We start from the raw sequence: 24062 nt of genomic DNA on the forward strand, positions 1-24062 counted from the left end.
AATTGACTTAACTCGAACTAATATCTCATATCGCTGTAAGTCGAACATTCGTGTCGAACTGCAGAGATTACTTACTTGGAGGTTCGAGTTACCAGGAGTTAACTGTATGTTCTGAAAATGAAGTTTTCCCCGCCAGGTGGACTATCAACAAGCAACAATTGGAAAAACAATTATGTGTTGTTTGTAAAAAACATACATGCGTTATGCGGAGAACGAAAAAAAATTTTTTACCAATATAATAGTGGTAGATTAGTAAAAGTTAATTGCAAACGGCTTCACTAATCTGTTGTAATATATTGCCGTCAATCGAATGCAATACCGTCGTGCCGTATCGTCAAAGGTTAACATAAGACACAACTTCTTTAGCAACTTTAAAGAAAAACATACACGTCTAAATTTCACAGATATTTTTTTTAAAACAAGTGGTCACACTGTCTTCAGAGCATTGTACTTTTCTGACATCGTGACGGCAATAAGGGTACCCTTATGGAACGAGGTTGAAAAAAAAAAAAAAACAAGCAAGCCAAAAGGTCACATGAAAGCATAGGCTCATCAATTCCAAACGTAATGTAACACTTTCAACAAGAAAAACTCAAAACCCACCTTTAAAATTGTCCCCTATGTCCTACTTTCCTATTCTCGTCCCTAGAGCTCTTTGAGATTTAAGAACCCTGGGGTCGAGAATGCTACTTTCACTTGCTTTAAATTTTTTACGTTTTTTGATGTTTGCAAAATGATGATATAAAGTTCCCATATATCAATCTTTTAAAGCGACGGAGATAAACGAAACAATCAATTTTTTGTCTCGCTTAACCCAAATCTTATCATAACAGTTTACATCAGATGTGTCCGATGAACTGTATGCAAGGAATAAATAACAAATAAATAAATAAAAAACAATGTAATTACCAGACTTGTACTGTAAAATAAAATTAACAGGTTTTTGTAAGCTGGATCAATTGGTTTTACGAAGGTATCCTGGGAACGAGGTGGTAGGAAAGCAACAACTACTCATGAATATGTATTATATATTACACTCGAAATTTCTATAAAAAACTGAAATTTACAAAAATGCACACAATACTTTTAAAAATTCTCAATCGTTATCTCTACTTACTTACAGAGGTATGGTACCGAAGTTTGTATATTATAACATTTAAAAACATCAACTTTGCTTCTGTTTCAAACAGAAGCAAAATTGAGAAGTCAAAATTCATAAATTAAGCTCTCTTACTATGGGTCTATCATACACCGCCCTAAATGGCGTAAAAGTTGAAAAGGCGTTCAAATACCTTAAAGTTAAGGGCGGTGTAGAAAGAGCAGATAAGCTAAAATACATTTCTAATACATTTTTTTAGTTGTTACATTTTCAAAATAAAAAAAATTCGCTATTTATAAGTATATTTATCAAAAAACGATTTAAAAAACAAAACAAATACGTTTGCAAGCGAGTAATTTTTCAACAAACAAGATGCGTAATGGCGAGTTAACACACAAACTTATAGATGAGCTGAACTTTCTAGAACATTTTCCCATTACAAGAACGATTAATTCTACGTAATCTGCTTCTTATTTTATATCACAAAGATTACTATCATATCGCACCGAAGAATGGAAACTAAAAAAAAATCGGCTCACGGTTAATTGACAGAAAAACATTTTTGAACTTACTCTGATTATAGCTCATTCGTACGCTTTCATTTTTATTGATCAATTGATTTTCATTGTTCATTTGCGTTCTTACATCTCAATATTAAATGCCCGGGTATTGCCGATATTTAAGAAAATATAAAAACTAATTTTTCCTAATAGTCTTGTAACTACATCATTGTATATCACGACTCTACATTTTCTTGGTGAATGCAAACTGATTTATTAACGTTTACTTTAAGTATGCTAAAGGTGTGTGTCACCGATTTTAATTCTTCTTACAGTGTATTGCTCAGAAGATGAAGAGCCAGGGGGTAAATCTACCGGTTCTTCATTATTATCTTCATTAACAGACGGCGTATATCCACTCCCTGACTTTAAAGCAAATATAAGATCGTCGAAGTCTGCCGAATCTTCGTCTTCAAAACTATCGTTGTTGTTACCATAGCGACGTTGCGACGCCGGCGTGTTGAACGTGTCGGTGTGTTTGTTTCTCTCTGAAATTGGTGAGTACAGCGATTGAGAAGTAACACGTGGGAGTTCAACATCTCCCCATTCGTTCTAAAGTTAAAAGCAAACGATAAGTTTGACCAAGGAGAGTAAAGATTACTTAGTGACAGTTAGAATTTTTTAGCTACCACGTGGTTTACCAACGAAGTAGTATAAACTAAATAACGTATATAACATTTAAAGTCAATTTTGACGAAGCAGCAATAAATAAATAAGCCTAATGTCCCCATTTGTTCTAAAATGAAAAACAAACAATAAAAAGTTTGATGAAGAAGAGTGACGATTACTTAGTGACATTCAGACTTTTTGCAGCTACCACGTGGTTTACTAACGAAATAATATAAACTAAATAAAATACAACATTAAAGGTCAAGTTTGATGAAGCAGCAATAAATGGTAAGGAAACCTGATATGTACCCTACTTTTATTCACTCATATTAAAAGAAATCGAAAATTAGCAAGTCTTGAATTCTGTTTGACTTCCTCAAAGTCTGCTGGTTATTTTTTTTTTTTCTTTAGGCCTAACTGCGAAGTTGCTTCTAAGTTATTATTTATTAAAACCACACGTTTATCGAAGTTTACAGCACACAAGCACCTAAATGTCAAGAAGTAAACATACGAATCATATCTAGAACCCTAAGCCGTAAAGTATTTACAGGCGCTTAACAACAAGTACAGAAGTGTCGATTATGTTATGCGTAGTAGCCATAAATAGAACAAAAATTCCTTGTAACTCTGTCACCTAGCAGTATTCTTACGATGTACTTACCAAATCAACAGGATTGTTGAACGCATAGTTCTTTTTGATTTGTTTACTTGAATCGACGCCACTATAAACAACGTTGGACATCTCGATGCGCTCGGGAGGTGGTTGGTCAACATGGTACTTTCCTTTGAAGAGATATCTCATTTGGTTGCGCAGAATGACGTAAACAACAAAGATGTATAAACCCTGTAAAAGATTAGAGAAGTTATTTATAAATACTACAACCGCCATGATTAATAGAATAAGTCTGCACTGTTGATTAGGAAGATCCACCCGTAAGCAAATTGCTCTGTCGAATATTTTTTAATATGGTATGTCGAACATTGACACTCCTTCATATTCCTATTGGCTTCGAAGAAAAACAATCCGATAATCCTAAAGAAGCTCGACAAAGGATAGCGTCGGAAAAAAATGTTTGTCATGTTAAATGTTTCATTGTTAGGCTTTTTGTTAATTTTGAGAGACTTGTGTCACAAACAATAATCTCTTTTCTTTTCTTTTTTTGGCAGAATGTTATGGATTCGTTGAAGTCTGCGCTTTATCAAATATCACAAGCTCCACTAAGTAATGAAGTTCGATATTCGATTTAACTCATTCCATATCTGTTTGATATTGAGTGATGTCAAAAGTATCGCCCGACCTTACAATACGTAAGCAGAAAACAGAGCAATCACGCTTCTCCTTAGAAAAACAACGACCAAATTCGTGATACAATTGTTTTTAGTAACTGAGACTACCAGAGAAAATGCAAAGGGAAAACCATAATTTTTTTATTTAGAATCGATCCTGCAATCTTCCAACAAACTGAGAAAATCACGAAACGTTTTGTGTGACACAAAACCATTATTTACTCACAGTAAAAACATTGAAAAAAGTGAAGGTAACGATCATCCATAAGGATCCATACGCCAAGTGTATACCACCAAACACCCATGTTAGAATGATGAGACTAAACAGGATCATCACGTGACGTACCTCTAAAATGGGGAAGCCAATCAACGTTTAACAAGATTAATTTACACCGTGTTAGCCTTTATAATTGAAAATAAAACTTAAACGGCGGTTTAAAATTATATTCAGAAAAATTAAGAAAGAGAAGTTAAGGATAAAGCAAATTATATAAACAAAAAAATCAACCAAATTAAAACAAACAAAAAAAACAACAACAAACAAACAACAAACAAAAACAAATAACCAAACAAATAAGGACAAACAAACAAACAAATCAAAACAAACAAGCAAGCAACCTTTTATATTATATCTTCCTCTATAAACATCGTCATAATATTTCCACTGTGGCGTGACTTGATAAGCTTGTACGAAGACCACACATATCGCAACCACAATCAACAACACTGGTATAACTGCTACTGAAAATGCTGCATAACCATGCGCAATAAAACACCTGTTGAAAAAGGTTGAGATACGAGGTTTGTTTTATACGAATCCTATTTTCTAACACACGTTGTGCAACATCATATGTTCCTATATGTGTATCAAGAAGTAAGATGAAACTTTTAAATTCTGTTCTTTGTGGATCAACCTTTCACGTATGATAAACGTGCAAGGAAGCCTTTATCCTTTTTTATGTCACTAATTTATGTAACAAAGTTTATTATGGCTCAAAATATGCGAGCATGCGCATTTCCGCTTTTTTTCAACTATTTCACTTCACAACACACTGCTTAATTTGGCGTTAAGTATTCGACCAATCAGATTGCAGTCAAAAATGACGGATAAATAAGCTTTTTTGAGTTTGACTTAATTTATACATATATAACGCCCACCTATAAGGCGTTAGCTGGGCGTTACGCCGCAGCCGTTTTGTTTTCATTTTATTACAGTCTCACTCCAACGATCCTGATAGAGGTTTCATTTTAGACTGCGATGTTAGTTGAACAAAACCCTATGGGCTTCTCTATAATAATAACCACCGTCTGTCTGTCTCTGTGAAAAATGGTGACAACAGTAGCGACATAAATGCGGTAAATACAGGACAGGCAAACCCGTGGAGTTGTCCATGGGCCACGGACTAATATTCCTATTTTACATACGGATGGAAGAAAATTCTTACATATCTCCGTTGCCATGGACGTCTCCATACATCTTAGTGAATTTCCAATCCCACACAGCGTGCGTTACAAATACATAAGTTATAATAATAATTACAGGAGCGCCTAAAAGAAATCCGAAAAAGAGTGCTTATTTGCGACGCAACACTCCTCCACACGTACACGACCAGAAAAGAGTAGAATTAAATATAAACATAAAGCATAATGGACATTACCCCATCCAATGAGAAAAAATGGGATCGATTTTCTGTAACTATGTTCGTCATTCATCACTAAAATTCGCCACAAGTTACAAGCCTAAAAGAAAGAAATATGGTAAACACACAAAAAAAAACTAAATGAACAAATTTTATGCACGTCTAATTTTTTAGTAATAAACATAATTGATATTTTTTCAAACATCACCAAAAAGGGTGTTGTAACATTTATAATTGATTGAAGAGAAAATCCATTAGCTCTACTTTTTATCGTTAGGGTTAGATACCAAAAAATTCCTATGAAACTTTAAAAAGTATTAATGTCTACTACATACGGAATGTTAATTTCCACCGCCCAATTAAAATATTTATATTTTTCACCCTTTCCGGTTAAAATTCACCCTTTCCCAGCCAATCTCAACCTATAACTGTCTCAAAACTCATGTCACAAGACCAAACTCAACAAACAACTTTACCACTTTAACTAAGCTACTACGTACCTGCACAAACATATTAGTAAACTGAGTGAGAAAGAAATAGTGGATGAACAAAGCCAACATGCTGCACCTTTCAAGTTCGTCGATCAGTTTCGGACTAATATAACCAGCTAGAGCGTAAGCCATCTAAATGAAGAATATAAGGTGTGTAGTTATGATATTCAAGAATTTAAGTATTCGAAAACAGAGCTATAATGACCTAAATTTTAATTTGACTGTAATTTGACATTAAACCGACTACATTAGTCTTTCAGGTGGCGCTGTGTTCAGAATTTAGAGTCATATCCTTTTTTTGCTTTCTTCTTGTTTTTGTTTTAAAACAGTTTTAGTGATTTTTTTAGTCTAAGTTTTTCTCTTTTCTTCATTTCTTTTTTTTCGATATCTATAAGTACGTTGTGCTTTATGGTTTTAATATTTTTACTAATATATTTATTTGCATTTTATTTTATATTTTTTAAGCAGGACACACGTTGTCAACGGTTTTTATTTAACTGAAGTGTTTTATCCTGAGAAAATGAGGGAAGAAACTTTTGCAAAAAAACTCCTGGTAGCTATAGCAACGTACGCAAATCCGAATTCCAAGAGTTATCTCTGCTTCACTGGTCAATTAGCCGGCCTCAAAGACAACTTTTATTGAGTAGAATTGTTGCTGCGTTTAGCCTATTATAAGGTAGGCTTAGGAAAAAATAGTATTTAACACGTGTCCTTATCAGTTTTATCGACTCTGCTGAAATAATTGATTTTGCTGTTTACTGAAGTATGAATTGTAGAAGATTATTAATTTGATTAGTTGGCAAAGTTTGAGATGTTAGAATAATTTTTAAAAAGTCGATCCGCAATATGATGACCAGGCTCATCCAACTAACAACAACATGCGACTAATAGAACGATGTTAACGAGAGAAGGAAAACGACATTAAGAACTTACATTAGTGATCATCACAGAAAACAGGAGATGCATGAGTAGACTAGATGTGAACGTCTTCTCAATAGCGCAACAGTGATGTGACAGCAGCGCCAGTAAACACGCACCCTAAAAAAACACAAAAAACAGATTAAAACTAATTTCCTCACGCGACGTGACACATCATGCTCAAGTGAATACAACTACCCAAGTTTAAAACAGTACACTAAATTGTTACTGATTTTTAATCTTATAACATTTAATGAAAGATATTAAACTCTATTTTGAAACACAAAGTGGCTAATAGAGTTTGCTGGATAAACTTTCCATTTGTTTGTCTTCACATCAAACGCCCTTACCATAGTAAAAAAACATGCAACAAAGAAGTATATTTCAAAGCCAGTGCGATCATCGCTGTCAGCGAGGACGGTATATTCAGACAAATGATTGCATCCACATTCAATATATTCTTTCGTTTCGCTCACAATGTCGCAATTTTTAGGTGACCACGATCCATCTGCACTGGTGGATGTTGGTCGAGTCCAGATGACACAGGAGACTTTACTCGGCGTGATTCTGTTGAATGGGGAGTGAATGCGATAAACTATTTTATTGTTGGTGGAGCCCAAACCAGTTTGTATAGCCGAAGATAAGACCTAAACAAAAAAGAACAGTTACCCGTCAATACTAACCCTAAAAATGAACTTATTGTAGCTACATGTGTACAAAGATACTGCGCATGCGCAGTTTGTACAACCCCGACCCCAAAAACTTTTAAGCGACGATTTTTTATTAACGCCTAAAAACTCATTCAGGTCCAAGCAAAAGTCTACCTTAAATTGTATTATCTTGTTAATTTTACCCCTGGGGACAAAAAATGAGCCGTTTCTTTCAAAATTAAAAAAAAATGTCTTTTCAAACCTTTTTATTAAGAGTTGTCTTTTCCGAAGTAAACCATTGATTATTCATACTAATAAAATGCACATCAGTGCATGTCTTTTCCACAGCATTTGATGAAAACATATTTATTGGATATCTAAAAAATTCAGAACCGGACTTGAACAAGAGCCCATTCAGCTCAGTACGATTACCGCGCTGTGCTTTTACATCGAAGTTTGATCTTGTATATGATACAACAGTCGGACACACTGCATCATTCAGAAAATGATATGCAGATGTCTCTAACAACTTGCTCCAGTATGATTTCCCTGTTGTATCTGCTCTACTTGTGTCCATCAGGTTGTTGAATATGTCAAGTAACACGGCTTGTGATCGAGACGTTAAGGATTTGCTGCCTGGTAGCAAGGATGATTTAAATGACAGAATATCTTTGATTGTGTTTTTAATCAGCTGCTGATCATTTTCCGTCAGCTTGGACGATCGAATAGATACCAATAATCCGTTTAAGATATCTAAAATTTGTGCGTCCGTAAGAGGAAGGTTCAGGGTGGATGAGCGAAGTTTAAGAAACTGACTGGTCGCTCCAGGTTTGGATATAATAACACGAGCAAAACTGTTTTGTTTGTACAGCACGGCACCATTCCTTGGATCGTTCAGACTAACGTTGAAGACACGAGGGTAGGGGGCTTCACTAGATGTTGTTGACAATTTCAAGTTGATGTAGGCTTCAGTCTATAATAACACAAGAAATACTAATCTATTTAAAATGGAGAAAATACTCAACATTGCGTTGGATAAAACTTCCACTTGTTTTTCGTTAATTTCAGATACCAAACAAAATGATGGACTACTTCTCAAATATCGTTTTTGTTTTCCAATATTTGATGTCAAGAAGTAATAACATTGAAAAGCCTAAATGAGCATAGTAAAAATTCATAATATGATATTTTTTTTAACTTGAACTGTTACTACAGATGGTATTTCTGTAAACAATGTTCCCTCCATTCCTAATTCTAATGGCGAATTCTTCCTAAAACTATCATTCAAAGGAATATCGAGCTAATTTCTAGCTGCTAACGTTAAAAAGTCAGCGTTGAATAAAAACAAAACAACATTTTCAGAATTTTCCAAAATCAGACAAAACGCGCTCCAGTAAGAAAACACGTGCAGGACCAGACAATAAACACCAAAACATAAAGTTTTGAAACGGTTTTAGTTTATAGCCGAATAACCATTAGAGACTGGGGGCGAGTGAGTATATCAGCCCTTTCTTTAAACGTTTTAAAACATAGAAAGTAATTTTTTGCATAAATCGGAACACACCTGTCCTACTTGAAACTTCAATGTCCCCTCTGCTTTTTCGTAATCACTTCCCTCCGTCGCAGGGTTCATTTGCACACCTCCGTCTTTTACCATGCCAGCCAAAGACACTGTCTGGTACTTCACCGTTGTTGCTTTTAACGAACCATTGTAACGTCGAACAGTAAGTTGTAAGTTTCCATCACCAAGTTGGAGAACAATAAATCTAATACAGAATGAACATATATAATCAAACCTCAGTGAACTAAATGGAACTTGAACAAGCCTTAAACGCAACGTGTCATAGGGGTATTTCTAAACCTTTATATCCTCTTAACCGTTCGTCAATAACACGTTATATATGCATTTTTCTCAGCAAAGCTTTAAACTTTGCACATTACAAAAAACGGATAAGCAAATTTCACCAATTTTTTTTACATACACCTCTCGCGTCGGCAAAACACCTAAAACAACCTATTTTTTCCATTATCTTTATTCCTAAGTGGATTTGTCCACGGGTCTCTTCGACTTGTCAAAATTCTCCTCTATTTCTAAAATTACGTTCACTTAAAGCTACTTGTACTACTACCAACCAACATGAACATAAATAAAATAAAGCGCTAGATTTTTGCAGCATAGCCATGTATTTTTTCACCAGTTTCCCCCCTTCGTAATCAATCCGAAAATTAAAAGAAACTAGTCGTTAGCCCGTGGAAAATCCACGGGTTCGCCTATCCTTTTTATTTTAGCTAAGCTACGATTTATTTTAGCTAAGCTACCATTTTGCATGACAGACAGACAGACAGACAGACAGACAAGCAGGCAGACAGACAGACAGACAGACAGACAGACAGACAGACAGACAGACAGACAGACAGACAGACAGACAGACAGGCAGGCAGACAGACAGACAGACAGACAGACAGACAGACAGACAGACAGACAGACAGACAGACAGACAGACAGACAGACAGACAGACAGACAGACAGACAGACAGACAGACAGACAGACAGACAGACAGACGTATACGTGTACTATAATATAGATAAAAAAGCAAATATATATAACATTACCTATCAAACCTAAAATTTACTGATGACACAAGTTGCGGGAAATCGAAAGAATACCAAAATAAACCATTGTGAGAAAATAATTAAAAAAAGTTTATAAACTTGTATAGGTTTGTCTTACGTACTTGTTTTGGCTAAAAATTACAGTCGCACGAAAAATAAGAAGTGAGTGACTGATACAACTCACCTGGACCGCTCATCAAACCCAATTCTTCCAACTGGATAATCACTTTCCAATAATGTAACATTCATCACTGCTTCAGTTGGTTTGATGACAGCACCTGATGTTATGGATGTTAAATTCACAAGAAACCATGCTGCAAACTCCGGTACGGTATCTTTCAACGCTTGTATAGTTATGCTGCTCTTGGAACGTCCTGCTGCTAGCTTTACTGTCCCAGTTAATTCTTTTATTTGATCCGCTAAGTTTATACTTAACGACGTAGTCGCAGCCCAAGTCACCTAAAAGTTAATACAACAATTATCAACAAACAGATGACAATTTTAGAAGGTATTTTTTGGTTTAAAAACTTGAAATTACGAACTCTTTTCATGGTCAGTTTTTAGACCAGAGTGAAACAGAACAAAAATAACAATATTTAATTTCATTTTGATACTTTTTTTTGGATTCCGCGAAATATTTTGGATAAACTTTCGCGAATAAAGAAATTCGGAAAATTTCGCGAGATTAACTCTCGTAAAAATAGCGAAAAATCGCGAATTCACGAAAGTTTCTCTCGCGAAAGTAAAGTATTAGATTTTCTGTATTTTGATTAGCTATTTATTTGAAACAGGAAAACTTGTACACACGCAAAATTACTCACGTCGACTTCTTGTAAAGCTTCTCCCACTCTCATCATAGGTAACTCTACTTCACCACTTCCTTCTTCATCAAGAATTGCAGTTTTCGCTTGAAAGCCCACCTCTCCATTGTATAAACCATTTCCTCTAATAAAAACCAAAGCGTATGAATGCGGAGCAAAGATTTTAGCACCACCGGTGGAGTTCATCAGAACCACAACAATAGCCTCCATCGGTTCAGCAATATTATCTTGTAATATTCTCAAGCTTATTTTCTGTGTTTGACCAACAACTGGTGAATTGGACGTTTGTTGAAATGTGATTTTACTTCTTACGGCATCATAGTCGTAACTAGATGTCGCAGCAGTTTCTCTGCTACGGAGTGCCTTCAACACATCTGAGTTTGGATCAATGTTATTTATAATACTAGCACTCCACAACTCTCCTCCACCTATGCTTACCACTTCAACACTCGCTGTGCTGAACGTTCCACCAGTTCGCTGTATGTCAAGCTCAACAAATATGGCGGATTCGTCCACTGTTATGACACGTGACTTCTGAGAGAATGAGATAATGCCGAACGGGTTGTCGTTGTCCTGAATAGTGACTGTGGAAGTAATGTTGGCTGATAAGCGAGGCAAAACTGATCTCCTTGCTGTTAATAATTCCACAGATATTAGTTGAAAGAAAAAGGTTTCTTCTGTTTCTGGTTTTGGGTTAGCTTTGTCATCGATCGTACTAATTCGAACAGACTTCCTAAACTGACCGTTGCTGAAATCAACATAAGATGTCATAGGCGTATAATCTTCATCAGGAATTGCGGCATTAACTCCTGAATGCATTTTAGTTTGATACCTAACTCGAACAGTACCTTCTGTATTAAACATCCTTTCTATAATAACATCAGCTGGCTGTCCTTCTAAAACAAGTATTTGCTGCGATTCCATAGAAATGCGAAAAACGCCATGTGGTTCAATGACGGTGTAAATGTTTTCTCCTAACTTTCCCCATCCGTTTTGATTTACAGCTGGTGACAAATTACTCCTCAAATGTACAGCATATTGATAAGAAGACGTTATAACTACAGGAGCAACAACAGCCACACTAAAACTAACAGCTCGCTGGTTGTGTTGCATACTAACAGTTCCTGAAGAAGGGGTAATAACACCAGCAGCTATGATAGGCACGTTATTCGGATAACCATAGCTCCATGGTATTTGCACGCTTCCATACAAACCAATACGTGTCACAGCTACAGATGCCATGTTGCTGTTTAAATCGACAGAAACAAACAAAGATGAATTGGCAATCTGAACGATAGAGTTTGACGCTTGCTCTGGAATTCGTATACTCTTGAGAAGAGGGCTAGCAGCTAGGACTGGCATTACAGCATTGTTATTATCTTTGATGAGATTGACTGCAGTTAAACGAACTGAATAGGAGGTACCAAACTTTAAAAATGTTTTTTTGGGCACTTTAAAAATACTTGTTGCTATGCTTTGCGATCGATTGACCATTAAGGTATAAGCTATGGGTGCATAATCCGGATGCTCGAGTAATACACTTGCTATAACGTCACCTATTAGACCAGCCTCTCTTTCGACAGTAATTTGCACAGACCTTTGTAAGTTTGAAGAATCGAGATGAAATATTTGTCCAGCATTTGCCAGTTTAAACACTCCGTACGGGTTGTCATTTGCTCTGTAAAGAAAAAGAGGAGGAATGCAAAACTGATTTTCAGCGAATGGTATTAATGATAACTCTAGCACACTAACTCACATACTACTCTAGAAAGCTACTTACGTTATAACAAACGAAACCTGCTTTTGCTGCTCACTTATTTCTCCTGACATGTCAACCGATATAAGCGTGACATGAAAGTCTTCGTCAAGCTCAGGCTCATCATCAGCGGTGACATTAATGAGAATGTAACCAACAGGCTGTTGGTCTTGAAATGTAACAACTCTTGAAGCGTTGTATGTAATATCTTGTGAGATGTTACCTGTAGTGCTCTCCACTTTCCAAATAACCTGCAAAGTAATGGAAATTAAAACACTAGCTACTAGATACAGATCTCTTGCAACTCTAATTATGATCAGCTGCTTTGTCCTTTTTTTTCGCGAAATAGCATGCAGTAGAATATGCGTCAAAACTGTCAAGACAATGGTGGTTTAGGCTATTTCTTACTGTCAATCACAAACAGAATCAATTGACCATTACTGTGTAGTGGACAGGCCACTTCAACAACGCTTGATAATGTACTTGTTGTATTTTCTATCATGCATGTATAATGTAACAATATGTAATCTACACCACAATTTAAGACAGCCTGAAAATTTGAGAAATGTGAGCTGAACTTAATGCCACGTTAAATGCTTTCAAGAACCCAAAACCCCTAACTATTCTGGTTATGGAATTACACAATTGCTTATGGAGATAAAAATTTAAAATTTAGGGTATAAGGTTACAAAGTTGTTATGTTATTTCAACATTGGCAAATATTGAAGAGGTAGAAAATTTTTCTAATCAACTTACATTGACAACACCAATCCTTCCAAAACTTCGACGAATAGGTATCTCAACAGTTGCTATTCCACTAGGTGGCTCTTTTATTTGTGATGATGGTTTGATTTGTGAAGATAAAGAAAACAAACCACTTGGATAACCCTTCTTCGCAACGATGATGTCAAGTTTTGAAGTACTGTCATCAAGAGATGCGCCTCCTGTAACATCAACCAAGGAGAGCGTAAATCTCTCCTCCTCTTCTTGTGGACCTATAGGAAATATTAGTTATCAAGAATGTTACTTTACAATTCAGATAGTATTTCTTAGTGTAAGAAAAACAACCAATAATAAGACACTAAAACTCACCACCATAAGGTAAAATAGTCACTTGTATTAGTTGGGAACCAGATTGTCCATCTGCGAAATTGACACTTCCCCTGCTCGGTGTCAGATCTTCAGTCACGTGACTGGAGCTTACTTTTGCTCGCTTTATGTCCCATGTCACCTAATGTGAAGGTGAAAATCATTAGTAGGAAACACTTTCGATATTTCAGTAACTTTAAATTATGGTTAACACAATTAAACCATATTACAGCACTAATCTTTTCTAAAACTTAATTACACAATCATTATACCAAAAATAAGATGCACAACCACAGAAAAGTTGTACAATAAGACAATGTTTAACGAAGGTGTTATTCTTTTCCCTTTCATTTAAGACAAAATAATTTTATTATTCAGAATTTGAGTGTTTAGTTTTAAACAACATTTATATACACAGTTTTACCTGTACTGGTCCTAAATTCCCTGCTATGCGAGACACAGTGATATTAATAACCACTGGAGATAGAGGATTCTGAATGTAAATTTCAGCAGATACATTAAAGAAACCAAATAATCCATGAGGATTGTCGCTTGTTTCAATCACAACAATGAGCTGAGTCTTATTCCCTAACATAGCCTTGCCAATCACATTTTGAAGATACAACTCAAACGTTTCCTTTCCTTCAGGTACGGCGTCATCAAGGAGTTGGACAGGTATGCTTGACATATTCTGACCAGGCAAAAATGTTATTGATGTTGTGTTGATCATAAAATCGGAATTGATAGTAGCAGAGATAAGAGTGTATGTAAATATGACTTCTGATGACCCGAAAACACCACCTATGCAAAAACAAATAATTAAATATGTGAAAATAGAAACAAAATATGTTGCTATGTCCTGAGACCGGTAATTGAGGAAAATCTATTATAAAAAGATTTTACACGGCTTGAATTCCAAAATCCAAAATAGATATCACAAGACCCTTCTTGATATCACCAACCAAAATTATTTCTGAAAACAAAAATCTAATTTTTTTTGTTTTCAATTAAGTTTTAATTTTTCTTCTAGTAGCCTGGATACCTTTAACTTCGAGGCATCCAGGTCTACGCTGTCTCCATCTATATATCATAAAACCTTCTTTTTGTAGTAAAATTAAGCCTTTATTATTCTAACAGAAATATATGGTACCATCAGCAGGGTAGATTTCCACATTGCAAAAAAGAATTCCTGGTTACTTGAGTCACACTTATCACTCTCATAATGCTAATAACACTGGTATGCTTTACATTAAAAAAATAACGCAAGCGGTTTTACAAAAACTACTAACCACTTCGGATGACTGGTATGTTGATAACACCTTCCCATTCATGCACTGTGATAATGTTGTCTTTAAATCCAATCACACCATAGGGGTAGTCGCTTTCATCAATCAAAACTTCCACTGCTGATGATGTTGTAAGAATTATTGGAGGTGTGTTGATAACAATACTGTTAATTTTTCGATTAAAATCTATTGATTTATTGAGAGCAATGGACGTTAACTCAACAGTGAATATTTCTGCGAGTTCAGGAATGCTATCATCGATGATGTCTATTTTGACTGTTTTAAAACCCTCCCCATCTTGAAAAACAAGTACTAAAAGAAAATTAAAAGGGTTATTTCTACAGATTCTTTTTTTCTCCTGTACAGGTAGTCCTAAAAGCTTTTACAGTAGTAATGTATGGATAAACCACGGATACAGATTTCGAGATCTTAAAACCTTGTTGTTTTATATAAGTAGATTCAACAGTGAAGAGCAAAGGCATGATAAAGGTGTGAATTTCTAAATCAAAACTCATAAATTAACGTTCTGAAACGACAACAGTACAATAAAAAACAGCTTTGGAACACAAAAATTAAAACACTGAAATTGTCTGCATGATACTTAGTTATGTTTTTTTTTAAAAAAAAAACCTTATATTAAAACCGCCATACACCTTTTTCAACGTTTTAGCTTTGGAAACTAATCCTAACAGATTTCATCTTATTGTAACTTCACAATTTAGCTCCTCAAAACTTCATGCAGTTCCTCTATCCCATTTGACAACATATTATTAACGTTAACCCTGTAAAGACCACCTACCCCCAAATTTAAATAACGTACCTCCTCTGTCTGGAAAATAATCTTCACCAAATGTTGCATTTACACTAGAAACATTATATTCCACAATTATAGTCCCAATTAATCCACTAGTACGTTTGACAATTAGGTTTACAGTGCCATCATCCTCAGTTACTGTACGAAGCTTACTTCCCTCAATACTAAATATGCCATATGGATTTCCAGATGCAGCCACTGTGATGTGGGATCTTGTTGTGTCTAAATCAGGATTCAATTCTGCTCCCTTTGTTGGATTGAGTAAGGTGAGTATGTAGGTTTGAGATTCTTCAGGTAATATATCCGACAATACCTTGATGTGTATAAATGAAAAGTAATATAAAATCAGGTTGCAAACAAAGAAAAAAGAATTCATTATTATTACTATTTTGCGCAGCACTAATATTGCAGTGAGGAGGATTCGATCCCTGGCCTCCAGAACTGGGAGCCGTAGATGAACCCACTACACTACTTGCTGCAATATAGTAGTGGTGCAAGCCGGATGGTGTGTATAAATATGTGATTCTTTATCACAGACGTGCCATGATAAAGAATCACATAATAACAATGACTCTATTTAATGATATGTATAAACTAATACCAGAATACTTACATTAATATCAATGGATTTTTTCGCCTCTCCTGAGTGGAAAATAAGAACTCCAAACGCCTTCGAAAAGGTTTCAAAGGTGTTATTGATAGAATTATTAAACCCTTGTATTTTCCATGACACCTCCACAATGCTGTGTACACCGACTTCACGTTTGACACTAAAAGGAGAGAGGAAAAACAGTAAAAAAAAATACGGAAATAAAAAGTTAACAGAACATTACTTCCACCTTTCCTATTGCCACAGCCATATGTAATTTAAATACGTCATATTTCACCTGATTTAAAAACTATAGTACCAATGTAGTCTCAATGGTATTTACATTGTGCAATATCAACAAAAACCTTTTTACGAACATTTTTTTTTTCACAAACAAAATTGTTAGGATATTTTTCCCACTCGTTTTATTAATACATGTTGCAAACGCGCAATTACATTATGCAAGGAGTCCTAGGTGCTACTTAAAACAAGAGAAAGATATCACGGGATATTACAGTAACAAAGCAGTGTTACGTACATGACACTAAAGTTTCCATCATATCCAATGGTGGGTTCTGTGACAGCCAACTCCCTGTATTCTTCTGCAATAACAAACACACCAAAAGGTTTATCGCTAGCCTTTATTGTCACTTTTACTTGCGTTTGATTACTCAACTTAGCTTCGTTTGTAACATTCATAAGCATACAGGTAAAGGTTTCTTCAACTTCTGGCAAGACATCATCAATGATGGTAAAGCGAATGTGTTTCAATGTTTCTCCCTAAAACAAATCGACAAAACAGCTCACAGTTACGTAAAGTTTTTCATCTTCGTAAATTTAGATGTGTGAATAATACACCTAAATTTAGCTGCATAAAGTGTCCAATGTTGCATTATGTTAGAAGCATTTTTAAAAGTGATAAAATGTTGATGCAGGCATACAATTTATTGCAAAGAACACACTCGAGGTATTTGTTTTTTTGTCTTAGCTCAAAAACCTAGCATTGACTAGAAAAACTTATGTACAATATTCTTAAGGTCCTACATTAAATTCCCTTATTTTGTTACAAAAATAATTATATTATGAAGAATTTCGGTGTATTAAAATGATATGTTGTTGTAGGCATACAATTTATTGCAGAATACACAAGCTTTTATTTTCTGATTCTGATTCCTTATATTGTTAAATTATAAATTGTAAATATAAGGAACCCAGTTTGGAACCCTTATACATACCAAAGGTTGTGTTAAGAATAACACAAACTGTATTTTTTCGTCTCACTGATTTGAATTCAGGAAGATAATATAACTATAACTTAAATTGTATGATATGTCTAAATCAGGTTTCAATTCTGCTCCCTTTATTGGATTGAGTAAGGTGAGTATGTAGGTTTCGGATTTTTCAGGTAACATATCCGACAAAACCTTGATGTGTATCAATTAAAAGTAAATGACATACCTGTTGGAAAGTTAAATTTCCACTCGTTACTGAAATATCCATAGCAGCTTTCTTCTCACAGCTCCATGACACTGATACTTGGTTGTATTTCCCTTTTAAACGTTGAACTGGGATAGTAGCTAAATCACCTTCATTAAATGTAACATCAACCGAGTCAGCTGGAACACTGAAAAAAAGGATACATGCGATGATTTATGGTTTGGACTGCAAATAAGCAGAGTAAATAGTGTACCGAAAGATGGTGGATAAAGGGTTTTTTTAAATAACTAAAAAAATTTGATGAACACACCATCTAGAAAAGCTTTAGGACAAGTTAGTACAACATTTACCTGAATAAACCATATGGAAAATCATTCGATTCAATGGCTACAGTGATGTTATTAAACTGACCAATGACAGCTCCACCAACAGGTTTTGTTAAAACAATAAGAAAATCTTCCCTTAACTCAGGTAAATCATCATCGATAATGTTTAACGAAATGAACTGTCTAGTTTCATTAGCAGCAAAAGTAACTGTCCCCTTTTCCAAAGACACATCTTCAGTGTCAGCAGTTAGAAACACAAGCTCAAAGTATATTCCAACTGTTGCATCTGCACCATGTGTACGAATGAGAGGAATCTTCAGCATACCAACATTTTCTGTTACAAATACACTATTTGGAGATTGAAACTCAATGACACCATTTTGCTGCACAACTTCTGTGATGACGACTTGAACAGAAGCATGATTAACATCCAACAACGGTGGAGCTTGTGACGACATTGAATCATTTGAAATAAGCTTGACCTGAGTGAGTTTCACGTAGAAGATTTCGTTGAAGTCAATTTTGCCATCCTAATAAAGACAATGATTTGACCACATCAAATTATTGTGTGCATGTGTCTGAGTTAATAGTTTAGCACCAGTATCCATTTTATTTCTACAACTTGCATTGCAAACTTATGATACATTAGGGTCTAATTATACACATAAATACTAGTTTATCATTTAATACATTTTTATATATAATTCACAACTTTACGGAGTTATGTCAACGATTATTTACTATGCATTTTAATAAGTTAAGGTATGTTAAATTTTAAAAGTTTAAAATTGATGCTTGCTTACTGTTATATTGATTAACTGAGATTCCATCAGTTTCTAAAACATAAACACCACAATATTAAAAATCAGCTATTGGATAATATTCATCTGTTTTATGGTACATCATCGATATGCAGTAATATCACACTCAGTTTGAGTTTAAAAGCTGGTATTTATTATATTAGTTATATAATATGATAACAGACATTAACTTTTACCTTTATTTTATTTTTTATTTTAATTTCCAAAAAAAAAAATATTTATCAAGAATAAGATGAATTTTGTTATTGTCCAAAGTTTGACCGAAGGTGATAATTCAGCAAAAGAATTCTGAAAACTTCCGAATAAGGGAAGAACATGCTGAGTTAAATGACTACAACTCCTTACATGATTTATGTTCACAAAAACAAAGGCTTCGCGTTCTCCTTCTTTCATCACTACACTTCCATTGACAGGTGTAAAATCAATGTAAGGTCGTGCTGGTTGTTCTTTCATTCCAACAGAAATATTAATATAGGTTTCATATGAGACATCAACATCACCATAAACTCCCCTTTGTCGCTCAATCACCAAAAGCACAGTTGAGTTAACTTCAGTCAATTCAGTTGTGACTTGAATATTGTTTTTCCATTTAAATACTCCGTAGGGGTGATCATTGGGTAGAACTGTGATCAAAGCAGTGTTTTGCATGTAATTTATGGTTCCTCCTACAGTTGACATTCCTACAGTGCGAATGTGAGTGAGCCTAAAAATTTTTAATAGGTAGAATGTAAAAATATGTATCTAAAAGTTTTCTTTGCAACTAATGATCTTAATAAAGATAATTTGGCACCGCATTAGATTTTAACATATTTATGAAGAAAAGAAAATTTAAGAAAAAATCATCTTTTCTGATATTAAAACAAATCATAACATACCTTAACTCGAAATGTTCTCCTATTTCTGGTATATTATCACTTTTTAAATACAAAATCAACTCCTTAGACTGTTCACCAGGTGAAAATCTGACTTGGCCACCTTCAGGATAAATTTCATCTTGAAAAGGATTATTTCTTCTTGATGTTACATTATACACTATAACAACATAGCCATAAGAACCAAACTCTCTGTCTAGTTTTATCTTAAACAATGTATCATGTTCTTCCTCGACAACAAAATTTCTTAGTGATGAGTTTGATATTTTAAATCGACCATATGCGTTATCGTTAGCCATAATTAAAATTTCAAGAACATTATCCTTTGATATGGCAGAACCATTAGTAGCATTTGTAAGCTCAACAAAAAAAGTTTCGTCTTGTTCAGGTATTGAGTCTCTGAGGACTGTGAAATATAGGTCCAGTTCCTCTTCGTTCTCTTCGAAAATTAGGCAACCAGATCTGAAAACAAAAACAAATGAACAATAACTATGAAATAGTGACTCATTCAAAATTAAAAAAAAACACTAATTTTTTTAGCTTCAAAGGCACAAATAGTATTATTCAACTCTCAACTTGAGCAAGTCTTCTATTTTATTTGATATACTATAACAAAAATGTGAATTTTAATTCACGCACCTTCCCACATAGTCAGAACTTTGGTTAAGATGAACCAATTGCACTAATATATTTTCACTAGATTTATTTGAGTACATGATCATGTAAGGTTCTAGCTGGCTATCTTTTGGGTTTGGAAGATAAAAGCTGGACGTATATTGAATAGATCTTGGTGAAAATATCTAAAGAAACAGAGAAAACGGTTTAAACTTGCAAGGTTTCCGTAACACGAAATTTTTTTTTTGAATATATGATATAGAAGCACTTGATTATTAGTGTTATAAATATTTCGTTAAGACATTCTAAAATTGATCATTTTTTATTGTTTATTTTCTTCATTTTTTCTGAAATTTTCTACAACAAGATTTGAAGCATTTTCCAACTATGCCAGGACAGGTTTCAAAGAAGTTTTTTAAATATCTCACCCGTTCTTGTATGAAAACATTTGCTTGTTTATCCAGTTGAAACAAAGACGATGAAGGACCAGTTAGTAACAAAAACACTGAAATAAACATACCAGTCAAGTTTTTAAAAACTGGAAACATAATTTAAACTAACATAACATCTATTCATAGCTGAAAAGGCATGTTCTATAAATGTCCATACTCCTGGCTGGTTAAAGTGTTACATATAGATTTTTTTGTATACAGGTTAAGCTTGAAAAGATTGACTATAAAATGTTAAATATTCGCTTTGCAACATTTGAATAGAAATTCGTGTTACACTCAGATCAAATATTTATGCCAAACACATAAGTTGGAAGAAAGCAATCAATTCTAATTTTAATAATGCATCAAGTTTTAAAGTGCTTACAAGATTATTCGCAGTTTGAAAGTTTATATGTCAATAACATCCTTAGTGGTTTGTTGTACATTTTAAGATTGCACGCTATGCTCAAAATAATTTTTTTTGTAACCTGGTTAATGATACGAAATTTTACAGGCAAATTTCTTCATGCTAAGAAAAGATGTGGACGAAAACAAACAAATAAAAAATACACAAACAAACCTTGGTCAAATTGTCGTAACATAACAATAGCATTACAAGACATCTGAAAATTTTGCTTTAAATAAAAGCGACCAGGTGCATTTTTATCATGTTCATGCAACATGCAGTTTCCACCACCATTGGTCACACCAATCAAGAATTTATCCTCAATAGCAAAAAACCTCACAAAAGTTACTGAATTTGTTGATATTTCACCATAAACTACAAAACCTTGACTATCCGACCAGCGGTAAATTACAGACGTTGTATTGTAACTCTGAGTGATATTATTATACTTGTTACCCACAATGAGATAGTGAGCATTTTTAAAATTGGTGAAATCCAAAGTTTCAGCATGGTAAGTCTGAATGCTTGTTGCATCTTTTACAAACGTACGACCGTTCCACCTGTACAACTAAAAAAATAAGTTTAAAAAAGAAAGCTAAACTTTCAAGGTACTCTGGAATCAAACTACAATATACATTTCTAGTCGATAGTTCATGGAATACCCACAAGTTCGACAGCAAAAAATTTATTTAATCTGCTAAAATGAAAGTGTACAAATCCATTTTGAAAACACAGAATGCGCCTTTTATAATAAAGACTATTTGTCAGCCAATGGATAAATAGTTCAGTGGTACAGCTGTCATCTATACATCACATTTTTATTACTGTGACACCATTTTGCACAGAGACAGAAAAAATACTGATATTATTAATACAGAAACATGGGTTTTCCCATCCTTTATATATCGCATTTGATGTATACGTAGCACAACTACAAAATCGTTCAGAGACAGCTATTGCTATCGTACCATTATGCGCAGAGAAAGAAAATGTTAGTATTATAAATATAAAGAATAGTGCTTAGTCAGTGGAAAAATCCACGGGTTTATCAATCTGCAGTCTTTAACCGTTGTACATATTTCCTGCATCGGTATTTTGTGCATCTTTGTTTGGCTATTAGCACGAAGTAACATTACTTCAAAGGGGTCCGAAATAAAGCTGCTCGCAACTATTATGAACAGACATAATACAGCTATATTTATAGGGATACCTAAAACAAAATAAACTATATATATATACACACAATTTGCCATGTATAGTTTAAAAATACTTTAAAGGAAGAAAGTTTCGCGGTTCACAAGAGCCACGAAAATTTTGCATTTCGCAGGGCAAAAACTTTCGCGGACGAGCAATTTTGATTTTTTTTACGAGAAAAAACTTTCGCGGACAGATGATAATGAAGTATTAAAAAACAATATAAAACAAAGGATATGAAAGTTATTATTTCATCACAAAAAAAAAAATAATAATAAATACTATATAATACTCTTAGTCTATGATTATAATGTCTTCGCAATCTTCTCGTTGACAAAAATTACAAAAATTATAGTTCTGCTTCTTTATCACCTTTGTTATAGTACTAAGCCTTTTTTCTCAACGTAATTTCTATAAAATCAGCTGATTAAAAAAAAGACAACGATACTTGTTTTTCACTTTTACTAAGTAGTTAAATACAACTAACATAAAAAGCCTTCACTGGGAACTAAATTTACAAAAAAAATCGCGGGAAAAAACTTTCGCGTTCAACACGTTTTAGAAAAATTCGCGGGAAAAAACTTTCGCGGACAACACGTTTTAGAAAATCTCGCGGAAGAAACTTTATGGTACATACCTGCAACATTTGTATACTTTCATTTGTTTCATCTTTCCCAATTACAAATGCCAGAAAACTTTGATGGTTAATTACAAATGTTATTGTGTCTGCTATTCCATATTCTTTTATTTCTTCCAGGAGAGTTACAGACTTGTTTTCATTGAACTGATAAACCATTATGGAAGAGGAATTTGAGAAAATTAAAATGTTTTTGTTAGATGTGTGAAGAGAGTTGATCTTTGTGATGCCACGGACAGCATATTCCTTAAAAATAATTGATTTTGAGTGCAATGAAGGATTTAATAGACCCGTGTTTGCAGACAAGAAATAATGCTGTAAAGGTACACACAAAACAGAGAACACATACTAACCTCTTTTTTCACCAAAGTACCTTTCCACACAAACAAAACAATATTTTGTGCAGTGGCTAGTGCCATATAGTCTTCATGAAATGCTCCAAACTGGTGAACATACTGTGTGCTTTCAACATCAAAAACATAAGTAGTACTGAAGACAACAACTTTTCCATTAATTGATCTTGCAGTCCCATCTCTTGTGTTGTAGTCAACTGAAACTCTTCCATGCAGACCGCCATTTCTTCGAACAGTGATTTTCGTAGCTTTGAGAGACTCTTCCACTATAACCTTTTGGAATGGGATAAATGAAAACAATCCATTTGGATTATCATTAGCAGGTATTGTTATTGTGGCAGTTGATAAATTGCCAAGTCGTGCTCCCCCTAAAATGTGTAAACAACCACTGTTTTATATATGTGGCTGACGGAAAGAATTAAAACGGCTGAACATTTTAACAAACATTCAAGTAAACAAAAATTTAGTCAGTAAGTTTGTGTATGCGTTTTTTTGGAACTGGAAACCATGCAAAGATTTGGAGTAAACTATGTTACACTTGTTGTTTTGTCTGTGTTAGCCAAAGGGCATAATGTGTCAAGTACTTATAATGGTATGGTATGGTAAGGCAAAATGGTTATTATTTAAATGAAAAGTTCATAGCAAAGTTGTTTTCTATGCTGAAACATTTTATGTTAAGGTGTTGTTATTTGATCAATCAAGAGAAAACACGGCATAGCAGCAGTCAAATACATCCAATTTTATCCC

At 34.3% G+C, this 24062-nt stretch overlaps 1 protein-coding gene across 2 annotated transcripts in view; it reads right to left on the reverse strand.

Moving 5' to 3' along the window:
* Positions 1-1011: 1011 nt before the first annotated feature.
* Positions 1012-24062, reverse strand: part of LOC130637620 (adhesion G-protein coupled receptor V1-like) — a 46585-nt gene continuing 23534 nt past the window's right edge. The window contains exons 35-65 of one of the 2 annotated variants that reach the window (XM_057446942.1): positions 23316-23683; positions 22963-23208; positions 21306-21699; positions 20723-20799; positions 20319-20479; positions 19683-20141; positions 19153-19510; positions 18790-18822; positions 18011-18516; positions 17682-17847; positions 16762-17003; positions 16248-16404; positions 15641-15947; positions 14824-15132; positions 13959-14335; positions 13538-13676; positions 13202-13440; positions 12470-12696; positions 10690-12367; positions 10053-10327; positions 8819-9020; positions 7517-8227; positions 6955-7251; positions 6620-6724; positions 5696-5818; positions 5214-5295; positions 5001-5103; positions 4174-4331; positions 3782-3903; positions 2930-3112; positions 1012-2211 (exon numbers count right to left, since the gene is read on the reverse strand). In XM_057446942.1, coding sequence (XP_057302925.1) covers positions 1897-2211; positions 2930-3112; positions 3782-3903; positions 4174-4331; positions 5001-5103; positions 5214-5295; positions 5696-5818; positions 6620-6724; positions 6955-7251; positions 7517-8227; positions 8819-9020; positions 10053-10327; positions 10690-12367; positions 12470-12696; positions 13202-13440; positions 13538-13676; positions 13959-14335; positions 14824-15132; positions 15641-15947; positions 16248-16404; positions 16762-17003; positions 17682-17847; positions 18011-18516; positions 18790-18822; positions 19153-19510; positions 19683-20141; positions 20319-20479; positions 20723-20799; positions 21306-21699; positions 22963-23208; positions 23316-23683 — 9119 coding nt within the window. In that variant the 3' untranslated portion in view covers positions 1012-1896. The remainder of the gene's footprint in view (positions 2212-2929; positions 3113-3781; positions 3904-4173; positions 4332-5000; positions 5104-5213; positions 5296-5695; positions 5819-6619; positions 6725-6954; positions 7252-7516; positions 8228-8818; positions 9021-10052; positions 10328-10689; positions 12368-12469; positions 12697-13201; positions 13441-13537; positions 13677-13958; positions 14336-14823; positions 15133-15640; positions 15948-16247; positions 16405-16761; positions 17004-17681; positions 17848-18010; positions 18517-18789; positions 18823-19152; positions 19511-19682; positions 20142-20318; positions 20480-20722; positions 20800-21305; positions 21700-22962; positions 23209-23315; positions 23684-24062) is intronic. The other variant, XM_057446943.1, reaches the window with a different exon arrangement.

Source organism: Hydractinia symbiolongicarpus, chromosome 1 (genome assembly GCF_029227915.1).
Source record: "Hydractinia symbiolongicarpus strain clone_291-10 chromosome 1, HSymV2.1, whole genome shotgun sequence".
NCBI classification, from domain to species: domain Eukaryota; kingdom Metazoa; phylum Cnidaria; class Hydrozoa; order Anthoathecata; family Hydractiniidae; genus Hydractinia; species Hydractinia symbiolongicarpus.